Below are 12,742 nucleotides of genomic sequence, written 5' to 3' on the forward strand. Positions count from 1 at the left end.
TAGAGGAGAGGGGAGCAGGGGTGGGAGGTGGGGGACGGGGTTGTTTGGGATGCAAGGGTTAACAGAGGTGAGAAGGTAATTGAGATCAGGAAATGTGAGGAGTGATGGGTTTCATTTGTGTGAGACGAAAAGTAGGAATCAGAAATAACTGATTCAGCAAGTATGGTGGGAACGGCATTGGTTCAAACACGAAAAATAACAATTAGTGACATAGCACATGGTATAATGTGTGTGTGTGTGTGTGTGTGTGTGTGTGTGTGTGTGTGTGTGTGTGTGTGTGTGTGTGTGTGTGTGTGTGTGTGTGTGTGTGAGTGTGTGTGTGTGTGTTATGTGACTTGTTTATTGAATACTGCTTTACTTGCCTGGTGGAGCAGCAGGGGTGTGAAGGGCTCCCCCTAAAGTCCACCGCTGCCACGACCATAAATCTTGTATTTCCTGTTCTGTTTTCTAAGCATACGTGAGCATGTGTTAAAAAAAAGCCCCAGCCAAAACAATTTGCACACTCATATTGCAAAGAAAGAGTGAAAATACATGAAGATAATGTTGCAAGATCTGGGGATAGTGCCTTAGATGATGGGTCCGTGTTTTTGGATAAAAAAAAAAATAGGCTGTTTAGTTTTAAATTAAGGCAGGATTTTGCCGGATCTAGAACAGCAAATGATGCTGTATGCATGAAGAAATTAATAAATGGCAAATAAGTGAATCTATCCCATGATCTCTCTATTATAGGACGACTTCACTGACTTTATAGCTAAACTAATAATATGTCATCTTGTAGTTTTCTTTTTAAAATGACTGCTTTCTAGCTCGGAGCTGTGTGGGAAACTGGATTTACAATAGCTCCAGGAGCAGTTTGTTGAGCACATTTATTCTGCATTACTCTGAGTATTGTTGACCACTAGATGGCAGCAATGTAGTAGCAAATATAATAGTAGGTCCACAGCACAACATGCAAGCTTCAGACTGGCCTGGATCCAGTCATGAGCCCCCCCCCATTTAGAATTTATTTTTTAGAATAATTTTTTTTTTCTACAGTCTTTTTATCTTACAATTATCATTTGATCAGAAAAAAAAAAAAATCAATCAGAAAATCAAAATTAAAGCAATAAAGTGTTTTTTTATTTCCCTTTTGCTATTCAGCAAGCTAGACATTTAACTAACCTGAAAGCACAGTTGACCTAGAGCACAGATGTTTAATGTTAGTGTTCTCTCTGTATAGATACGATAGTGTTAAAATAAGGTATAAGCCAAACAACCACATCTTTTTAACATCTTGTCTTTTTCTCTCACTCCACCAGGCGGCCTATAACCTTGCAAATGTGGCCTGTAAGTGTCACGGCGTCTCAGGTTCCTGCAGTCTGAAGACCTGTTGGCTCCAGCTGGCCGACTTCAGAAGTGTTGGAGAGTTCCTGAAGGAGAAGTACGACAGTGCAGCTGCTATGCGTATTGGACGCAAGGTATTGAACTCATAGCAGATAAATCACTCCTTCTAGAGTGTCATGGACAAAAACAGAATAACCCTGAAAAATAATCCTAAATCTCTCTCTAACGGATTCTTTCCACGTATACCAGGGCAAGCTGGAGCTGGTAGACAAACGCTTCAACACCCCGACCCCGGATGATCTGGTCTACATCGACACCAGCCCTGACTACTGCCTCCGCAACGAGACCACAGGCTCGCTGGGCACGCTGGGCCGTCTCTGCAACAAAACCTCGGAGGGCATGGACGGCTGCGAGCTCATGTGCTGCGGCAGAGGATACGACCAGTTCAAGACCTACAAGCACGAGCGCTGCCACTGCAAGTTCCACTGGTGCTGCTACGTCAAGTGCAAGCGTTGCACAACGCTCGTGGACCAGTTTGTGTGTAAATAGTACCCTGACACATGATAGACAATTGGAAGGGGATGAAAAAGGAGGAAAGGGAGAGTAGATGAAGAGGTGACGGGATGATTGATGGGTGAAGGGTAGATTTTCAGGGTTTTGTTCAGGAAAAGTTAAGACACAGAATTTCTATTTTCTGACCAGTTTCCTTCTCTCCTCCATTTATAAATCTCCTGCCTTTTTTACATGAAGAGCAAAAGCTACATAACACCTGCGTGGCCATTTTTATTTGTGTGTGTGAACAGCACAATGATGGGGAATTGGGAAGAAGAACAGATGGATGGGAAGGTGGACAGAAGTAGGAAGCGAGGAGGAATGTGATTTCTTGCACACTATTTTTCAACGGAGAGTCCTGTTTCTCACCCCTCCACCATCACTTTCTGCTTTCCTGTATAATATCCTGATCACAACCCTGAAGTAAGGAGGGATGGAAAGGAAAAGAAGGACAAAACTAAATGGATGAACACAGAAGGACAGCAAGGATAAGTGGACCCTAGAAGTGGACACATAGTGTGATAACAAAGATATGAGAGATCAAATAAATATATAATTAAATAATAAATAAACATACAACTCTGATTGTTATTTAAAGAGACTCGAACAAACCTCATACACACTTTGGACCTATAAAACGTGTGTTCATGTACTCTGGAATCCCAAAAATCAGTACAGTCCTTTTGGACTTTGAAGCCATGTAGTCGCTGACTGGTGTCACTGTCTCTCTTTCAAAGAACTTTTGACCTTTAACCCTGCAAGAGAACTTCATGCATATATCTGAGTTGTGCTGACGTTGCTCAAACACACTTGCAATACCGACAGAGAACACCAGAAATGCAGCAGGTGGAAGAGGAATCACCTATTGGGGGTGCAAAACAGAAAGGGGGTGAATGGAGGGGAATGGAGAAAAGTGGGAAAAAAGTTTCAATAAAATGACTTTGGGTGATTATTTTGCAGGTGACAGTTTCATAAGCCACTCAGCTGAATTTCCAGCTGCAGATTTCTGTTTAAAAATGCAATAAAAACACTTAATCTTCAAGTCAAAAAGGACTAACGACTTACAGGACACACTCTATCCATTTATCTCTGTGTAACAACGGCTGTTAGAGCAGATTTCCAGCACCTGTCCTGACAAGTGTGTCTGCGCAGGTTAATGAAGCTCGCACGGGCAGCGTCCTTCATCTGACAGTGAAGTGAGCGAGACCTCCATTAGTGAGATTAATGTGCTGTATCTGCCTTAATGAACCCGCACTAAGAGACACGTTCACTGTGAGTGGACCTCTTCATCACATGTTGTTATGTAACTTAAGTCAACAAAAAGCCCTGTGCTGTGGATTTTTGGCAGTTTTGCCACCAATTTACCATTTTATAATACTGTTATACCATGAATTTTGCAACTTGTATGGGTTGGGTTGAGACTATTTTAAGTGTATAATGTAATCCAATCAATAGACGCAGTTGACAACAACATGAAGAGGACAAAGTGAGCAGAAGAGGACTGAACATGCTTTGGAAAAATGAATGTGTGAGCGTTCAAAAACAGAGGACTGCAATTTAATACGTGCTACTTTAAAAAAAAAAGATCAGAAAAGAAGGTATATTTTATTATTGTTTTTCATTTCATTTGTTTTTTCTGTGTTTTATACATGAGTATTATTGTGTACTCTTTTGATAAACTAGTCTTCGACAATGAGGCTTTGTTCTGTTCTTGCGTCTGCTGCAGTTCTTTTGGAAAGTCTGTTTTCACCAACTTGACCAGTACAGACCAGTCTTTGTCATTTCCATGGGGTTTTGGGAAAAGATGCTGCAGTTGCTAAATGGCGAAGTAATGCAGTACAAGAAAGTGAATTACAGTAGTGCCATCACAACAACACTGCCAAAATTATAAATGAAATAAAGCAGCCACAGCTAATAGAAAACAAAGTCACTTAAATGACACAAATGAAAGAAATTTACGATTACAGTAAGTCATTCTAGACTGAAGCACTGGTTAAATGTCTTTTGTTTCACTAATTATAGTTTGTAGCAAGGCGTTTGTAATGTTATGTGCAGTATTTTTGTATTAAGGAATTAAATCTCTGACTAAAACATCGGTAGATGAGGTGACAATGATGCAGAATTGGCTTTTACAATCAACAATTTACGAGTTTGGTAAATGGCATCATAATGTCATTGTCTCACGGCATAATGTTGCAAGGAATAAATGACACACCAAAACCAAATTCATGTTTTAGCCATGAAAACTGCGAATTTTCCACTCAAGTCAGCAGACTGATGGGGTGTTGGTGTGACAAGGCCTCTGAATAAACTCATCACCCGACACTAACACTATTTAACTGTCTGCTGTTCCTTATACCTGCTCATTTCTCATGATTAATGAGTGCAGTTTTTCAAGTAACCCATGCATCAATCTCGATCATATCAGTATTACAGCACTGACATGAGCAGATAATCTGAATGTTTTCATGTTTAATACCACATGACAAATTGTGTTCATATGTATGTATTGTTTCTCACACAAAAAAGTAAAATGTGTATGTTCGTAAACTTGTTCGCGGTCTTTTTGCACTCAAGGATGTGATTTATTATGGCCATTCCCTCTGATTTCCTTTTCTCACGCCTCCTCACGACCTTTGATCCCATCAAATAGACAAACTTCCATCCCAAAGCTTCCTTGACTTCTCATCTGCTCCATGGAGGCCTGGCTGCTTTCCACTCTTGCTTTCCAATTTTTTTTTTTGTCCATATGTTTTAGACTCTCTAGTGGTTACTTTATGGCACCAGCAGTGCGACTTCAGCTCTTCTCTATAACTCTATAAAATGCTCCAGCAGCTTTGCTGAACTACTTTTAACAACTTTCAGCACTGATTGTCAAGCTCATACTCATGGCTAAGCTAGTCTGTACAGTGACCTAACTAACAATCCCTTTACTTTCAGCTGCTCACCGCTAATTGGATTAGACCACTGACCAGAGCAGCATGACCGACCTGTTGTTCTGTCTCGGTCTGTGTAATCCTCCTCACCTGATAGAGGACTCGGTTTCTCAACACAGACAAAACTACTACTGTTGCTGCTGATTATTCCTACAAAGACTTTAATGTATTAATTCTACATTGATGGTTTATGCGTGTGTCTGATAGTGTTGTGAAGTGTATGTGTGCACGTGTGTGTTTGCTGAAGATTAGACCAGCGTAAGTGTAATCTGGTTGTGTCTCTGATCCTTTTCACCTGACAGCCATCTGCTGTGGTGATGCTGCTAATTTTATTGTGCTTGTCATCTCTGAAACAAAAAAAACAAAAAGTCAGGTTCTTTCATAAGGCTTTTTCTTGCTCTTTGTGGAGTGTGGATGTGTTCTGACATCAGGGTATTTCGCTGACTTTTGTGCCTTAAGACAAACTTGTATATTTGGCATCATTGTCTGGGACAAACCTTACTTTTTTTCTTATTTAAGCCAGAGTCCCCAAGGGGAATCTATTAATAAGAAACATTTATTTTGTTTCAGTCACCACTCACCTTGGAGTTTGACTTCTGTCTCCTCAGGTATTTGATGATCTGGAGCTTGTCCTGCAGCTTATAAACATTTCTCTTATCTTCCTCTCTACAGCTTTGACTCTCAGCTGAGCAGCAGAGTGGGATGAAACATGTAGCTGCAGGTCTCATTAAAAAGCCAAAAAGTGTCTCTGCACATCTGCACGCACACTGGCTTGGAACATCAGTACAGTGTTTAAGGATGAGTCCTGATATGACCCTCTGGTTCTTACCTGCAGGGCCTTTTTGTGTTTGACTACGAGCTGTCCAATTATTAACAGTTGCATTGCAGTTGGACGACATTGCTGCAAGACTGGTTCGTACAATTTATCTTAACATCTTTTCTCATTTCTGTGCATTTTTTTGGGCATTGAACAATGTGCAATAATTCCTTTACAACATGTTCTTCCCATATGTTGGAGCAGGAGAGGATGAGTTGGAAGCTCTGGTTTCTGCTCGTCCTTTGTCCAGCAGGGGAAAACAACAACAACATTAAAATAGACAAATGCCCACAGATAAAAAGAAGCCAAGATCGGCAGAGGCAAACTGTACAATGGGGTATTGCGCGTGTGTGTGTGTGTGTGTGTGTGTGTGTGTGTGTGTGTGTGTGTGTGTGTGTGTGTGTGTGTGTGTGTGTGTGCGTGCGTGCGTGCGTGCGTGCGTGCGTATTAGCCAGCAGCTGCTGTAGTTAAGACATCCGTAGGCGAACTCTCTGATCTGGATTAGCTGAAGTCAAGGAGACACAACCTCATTTTATCTCTCTTGCACACATACATGCAGTATACATACATTCATATTCTGTTGCTGTGTCAACTGCTCTCTTTTTGCCTTTTTCAGTTTTCTCTTCTGTCTTTCAAACTCACCCAGAGCTCCAAGACCAAGTCAAACAGAAATCCTCAGCCACTTATCTGTACTGTAAGTTCATTCATCCATATGCTTTCTACAAGCTGTGGCTGGAGCAGAATGGACAGCTCAGTCCCGGTGAACCAGAATATCAAACCTTTTGGGATGGTGCTGTAGATTCAGTAAATGTACTGTGAGTTGAAATTGCAATTTCACATCAGCTCCACTCTTGCTCTTGTGTAGTTCATCAGCCCCCTCTCTTGCACATGGAGAGATTACAGACTACATATAGTTCTGATTTATCACACATAGCTGCACACACCGCAGCTAATTTTGTACATATGCATCACAAGTTTTTGTCGCAATTGGTGTAAAATGGACACACTGGGAACCATACAAACACAGGCCACAGATACAAAAAAGGTGAACATGCAAACCAATGATGCAACACAGACTATTGGTGCAGGAGCCAATGGGACATGCACTATCCTATTTTCAAAAAGGGGACATTTTTAGGGGTCAATACCAAAAGCTTGTTAATGGCTTCAGTTATTTATCTAAGATTATGCAGTCTGTGGCTGTTAATCAAACTGAATGTTGCTTTTGAAAAAGAGTTTGCATAAGCAAACTGCAAAATGAAAACCATCATCACCTGCAAATAAAACCCATTAATGGCGCTTAAATCTAACCACTTTGAGGAATTCAGGGCAGCGACCATGAAAAGGTTTTTAAAATGAATAGTGACAATATGCCAAGAGTCAATTCATGAAACGTTTAGCAATTAAATGTGTCTACCATCTCACGCAGCAGGTGAGACAGGGTTTGACATGCATGGAGTTGTCACTGAACACCAATGAATGAAAATATATACTTCATTGGTTTTTAGGCAAAATACCATTTAATGGGTGCAATATGCATAGACTGCATTATTAAGGCATTATTAACAACATCGTTTACAATGTGTTCTTCTCAGTGTGACAACTCTAATGTAACTTTCCATGACCTGTGAAAGACAAAATGTGGTGTGGTCGGCTCTTCTGTCACGCCATGTTTGTGTGTGTGTGTGAGTGTGTGTGCGTGTGCGTGTGTTACATCCAGGCTTGTTTTGCCATAGATTACATCACTGTAGCTCTATAGTTTCCACAGTTCCACTTAAAGTGATGACTTCATTTCGTCTTTCTTCATCAGCCTAGTGAAGACATGTTACAGTTCCTAGTTGCATTTACATTTTCATAACAATCACACAATTTGTAATACAGTGTTTTTATTAACCATTTTAGACATTTAGCAGACACTATTACCCAAATGTGACAATAATTAAGTGAATAAATACTTTTGATTTGCATTATTTAAAAAGAAATTCACAGGTGTTGTGACTTGTCGAAGCTGAGAGGATGCCAGCATTCCAGCAACACACACAGTCTCTTTAACATACCTCACTTACACACATCACTGCCATCTAATGGAAAGTGTAATTTTGGGCATTTCAGCCTTTAATGGAAATAACAGCTAGATATGAAAGGGGAGAGAGAGGGGGGGAAGACATGCAGGAAATCGGACTTGAACACAGGTCGGACTCGAACCCTGGACATTCTGCGTCGAGGCATACACCTCTATATATGTGCGCCTGCTTTACCAACTGAGCTAACCCGGCCACTGGAAAGTGTAATTTGAAGGAAATTCTGTATAATGAGCTAGAGAAGAATTAAGTGACCTGTAAACATATTATTTATGTTATTCACACTTTTTTTTTAAATTTTTTTATATTTAAATGTTTTACTGTAGACATGCAGTTAAAAGAACATATGTACTTTTAATCACTTGCAAATGCTGATAAATGTCTTTTTTAGTCCTTTATGTGTTTGAACTAGACATCGGATATTGTGTGCACTGTACAAGGTAGCAATAAGCAACACACATATTGTATACACAATGATTATAGACACATTGAACTGTGTTGATTGAAGCTTTACCATTTCTTTAACCAAGTCAAACCAAGTCTAAATAATCTCCATGTTTATAGAGCAGCCAAGTCTGTTTTGTTGCTCCAGTTGGTACAGAAGCTTCTTAACTTAATGGCCACATTACCCCAGGAAGGGCTTGCACGTGTGTTCCCACATACACACAGACAGAGCAACAAAGAACCATTTTAAATGCTAGATTAACCGTGTGAACATGGTGCAATCAGAAATCAAGGTTATGCAAACAAACTGCAATACCCTGCCAATTGCAATGCATGCGGTTCACTGTGGGGCTGTGGAGGTCGCCTGTTACTGGCTAACAGTTTCATATGTTTAGAAGCATATCAAATCATCTACCAAGAAAAGCTGCTGAAAAACAAACAAATGTGTATTTGAGAATTTGCAATTGCCATAACATGGAATGAGGCAGAGGAGTCACAATTCTTAAACCCTACACTTCTTTTTTTTTTTTTTAGATCAATTTTTTATTATTTTTATATTTTTTAACATACAGAACAGACAAACACAATTGAACAAGATCAAAAACCCTCTCCCACCACCCACCCTCTGCAGTCTCGAGGAAAACAAAAACAAACAAATAAGCAAAAATAAAAACGGAAACAGAAATCACACCTTGCCTAGTCACTCTCCTCTGATTCTTGTGATTCTGAGGTCATTAGGACTGATACTTGTGCTGCTGCATTTTTCCATAGGTCTATGGTTGATAACTTGGCTTTGTTAATCCTTGCTGTGGAGAGCTCAAGCATAACTAAGTCTAGAAAATACGCCAACCACTGTTTCATACAAAGCGAGTGGGGGGGAGCCAGCATTGAGCTATCATTTTCTTGGTTGCGGTTGCGCCAGCTAACCAAACTTTCTTCTGTCTCCCAAGCAGATGTAATTTAGAGTCGTCATTAAGTAACAAGACAATTGGGTCAGTAGGAATTCAACATCCTATCACATCAGATATTATTGACGTTGTTTTATTCCAGAACTCATGCACCTGTTCACACTCCCAGACCATGTGCCGGAAAGTTCCAGTTTGTTCAGGTTGACAGAACGTGCAATAGGGAGTGGGAATGACTTTAGAGACATATCTCTTCTGAGGAGTCCAATATGTCCTATGACATATGTTGAAATGCATCTGCTGGTGATTTGGGTTCTTGGAACAATGGAAAATATTGTCGCAAACTGTCTCCCAATTAATTGCGTTCCCCTCAGTGCTCAGCTCTCGCTCCCATTTCCTTGCTATTGGGAGTTCTCCTATGGATACTTGCATCCGTTTAGCATAGATCTTGGATGCTAATCCTCTCACAGGAAAATCAACAAACCATTTAATAACTGGGTGCGGCTCAAGACTGTTTCCCCATGGTACTCTGTAACATTTTAGGGCTGCTCTTAAGCGCAGATACAAAAAGAAGGATGTCCTGGGGACCTCAAAACTAGCTCTCAGGTCTTCAAAACCCAACATACCTTTCTCATTGAATAGCTGGTTTAAAGTATAAATGCCTCTGTCACTCCACTGCTTACAAGCAAAGGGTTTGTTACCAGACATTAAGTGTGTATTGTGCCAAATTGGGGTGTCCAGATGCCACTTGTTGGTGTAGCATAGTTGCTCCTCCACCTGTTTAAAGTTAGTCAATGTGTTGGTGATAATAGGGCCATAGGCTAGCATACACTTTTTTGGACACACACCTGCAAAGGCAAGGTCTTGAAGTCTTAGACTTCCAGTGAGGTTTTGCTCTATTTTTCTCCATGGGACTTTAGATGAGGGGTCCATCCACACTCTGAGGGCCTGTAGCTGAAAGGCTCTGTGATACACTTTAAGGTTGGGGAGGGCCAAGCCTCCCGCGTTTGAGGTACGTTACAGGGTAGAGTATTTTAGCCTAGGTTGTTTATTATTCCAAATATATTACCGAATTAAGGTATCAAGTTTCTTCCAGAAATTTATTGGTGGGGGTAAGGGGATCATTGTACTTAAGAAATTCACACAAGGAACTAACAACAGCAATCCTGGACCGTAGTGATGCCGGCAGCGCAGACCAATTGGCCAGATCTCTTTGAACACTACTTTATTAAGTATTAAGTTTCATAGTTGTCCTGGAAAACTTGCTGTAGGGATACGTGTATGGTGATGCCCAAATATGTAATTTTGCTTTGGGTTGGTATTGTAACAATAATGGTTGATGCCACATGCCTAACCCTACACTTTAAAAGCAAAAGATAAAACAGAAAATGTGTTATATAAACTGATGATGCAATGTAATGACATTTTTTAATTCAGAGACATACTGACAACAGTGACCAAGATGCTGACATATTTTTCCTTTTCCAATATCTGACCAACCAGTCGTAATTCTGCATGATCTGCTGTTCCCAGGAGAAGGAAGGATAACTGACACAAATTCCTAGAACAGACAATTTTAAAGCAACCATCCATTCCGTATTTAGGCGTACTTTATTCTGTGATTTCAGAGAAACATCTGTTGAACCACACCATCAGTACTAGACATTGTATGCCTGTGTATACTGAGTCCTTGGCATAGAGCTCTAAAAACACATCAGTTGTATTGTAAGAAAATCAATGATTTCAGCCTTGAGTGTGGACTTTGTCAACAAACTCTATGCCAGCCAGGCAGTTCAACCGATAAGCTGAAAAGAATTTGACTTAGTCAATAAAACCATGCGTTGAATAAATAATGAGTTATGTAAAAATCCTTTTTAAAGTTATGTGAAATGCTGTCAGGAATCCAAAAAATACTGTAAACCTCTTTGCTCTATAAATGTGTTGGATGAGTAGGGCAGTCACACCCAGTTTTATTCTCACTTATACTTATCTAACTATATCTTTATATTACTGTATATTGTAAACTTGTTTTTAGATTCATCTCTATAAACTACATAGTCATCTTAGTTCAAAGGAAACAAAACTTTACACTAATCATAAAAAATATTATCAATCAGTTAAGATGTGATAAGATAAACTCATTGCCCCAGAAGAACACAACAATAATCAGGTCAAAGTACTGATGTAACGTCACACATTGTCTCACCAGAGAGATTACAAATGTCTGCATTAGCACAGCAATGGCAGCAAGGTTTTAAACATTTTTAGAATCACCTCTTCCAAATAGTATTTCTGAGACCTCTCCTCCCCTGAAAACAAAGAAATATCTGTTGAAAAAGCTGGTAAACTTGTTGTTGTACTGGTGAGACCTGTTAAACCAGACCAATGAAACTGCACTGAACTGTGCTGAGAGCAAAGCAACACAACACACCCAACTGCCACAGCCTTACACTACAATAAATCCATCTGCACAATTATGCAATCAGAGTTAACCATAATTGTAGCACAGCAGGGTGTGTGTGTGTGTGTGTGTGTGTGTGTGTGTGTGTGTGTGTGTGTGTGTGTGTGTGTGTGTGCGCGCGTGTGTGTGCGTGCGTGCGTTTGTGTTCTGGCATAGTACACCCATGGATATGTACACCCGAGGCCCTGGGGAGTAGAGAGGGCAGAGAACAGGTGATCCAATGTTGGTGTGGTTCCCAGTATGAGGCCATTTTTATCACAGTCCATACTCCCATCTCAAATATGGTGGTGGAGTTCAAGTCACACCACCTGCACAGGTTTTATTTATACTGTATAGCTGCTCATCACGTGGTGAGGATTCTTGACCTGTCTGCAAGAATTACTAATGAACATTAATAAAAATATAATTATTACAGCTACAGAATAACTTCTTATTTTAGAAGACATTACATTAGTCAAATCTATACTAATACTGGAACAATTAAATGTGTCTATCAACTGAAAATTGTCAACAATTTTGATAATTCATTAATTGTTGAAGTTGTATATCCAATACCAAATATTTGCTCGTTTCAGCTTCTTAAATGGCAGTAGTTGTTGTTTTCCCTGTTTTTTTTATAATGATACATTGAATATCTCCCCCCCACACTCTGCGGTCTCGAGGAAAACAAAAACAAACAAATAAGCAAAAACAGAAATCACACCTTGCCTAGTCGCTCTCCTCTGATTCTTGTGATTCTGAGGTCATTAGGACTGATACTTGTGCTGCTGCGTTTTTCCATAGATCTATAGTCGATGATTTGGCTTTGTTACTTACTTTGGATTTTGAGGTGGTAATTTTTCAGTTTTTTCCATGACATTTTAAAGGCTAAACTTAAGAATTGCAGCCTAAATGTGTAGGCTACTACTGTAGGCCTTCTGTATATGATGATTAAGTGGTATTATATACTCTAGGCTGTTAGCTGACCAAACATTGTTTAAAGTTGCTCAATTTCCATATGGCAGTTACTTGCCAAACACGTTTCTAACTGGTGGCCACGCAACTAAAACACCATTGAAATGAATACATAAAACACCATTATATTAATACAGAGTGGCACAGGGAACATCATATTTCATAACCTCTCACATATATTTGTTTCAGCTTTGAAATGTTGCTATATGTAGGCCTACTAATTGTATACACTTTATTATCATTGCATTTGCCAACGTCGTTAAAAACTA

At 39.9% G+C, this 12,742-nt stretch overlaps 1 protein-coding gene across 3 annotated transcripts in view; it reads left to right on the forward strand.

Annotated features, from left to right (window-relative positions):
* Window positions 1-3,571, forward strand: part of wnt5b (wingless-type MMTV integration site family, member 5b) — an 82,728-nt gene extending 79,157 nt beyond the window's left edge. For all 3 annotated transcript variants that reach the window (XM_031313440.2, XM_031313439.2, XM_031313438.2), the window contains 2 exons: window positions 1,299-1,457; window positions 1,573-3,571. In XM_031313440.2, coding sequence (XP_031169300.1) covers window positions 1,299-1,457; window positions 1,573-1,872 — 459 coding nt within the window. In that variant the 3' untranslated portion in view covers window positions 1,873-3,571. The remainder of the gene's footprint in view (window positions 1-1,298; window positions 1,458-1,572) is intronic.
* Window positions 3,572-12,742: the final 9,171 nt, after the last annotated feature.

The sequence above is a fragment of the Sander lucioperca genome, chromosome 20 (genome assembly GCF_008315115.2).
Source record: "Sander lucioperca isolate FBNREF2018 chromosome 20, SLUC_FBN_1.2, whole genome shotgun sequence".
In the NCBI taxonomy this organism is placed as follows: Eukaryota; Metazoa; Chordata; class Actinopteri; order Perciformes; family Percidae; genus Sander; species Sander lucioperca.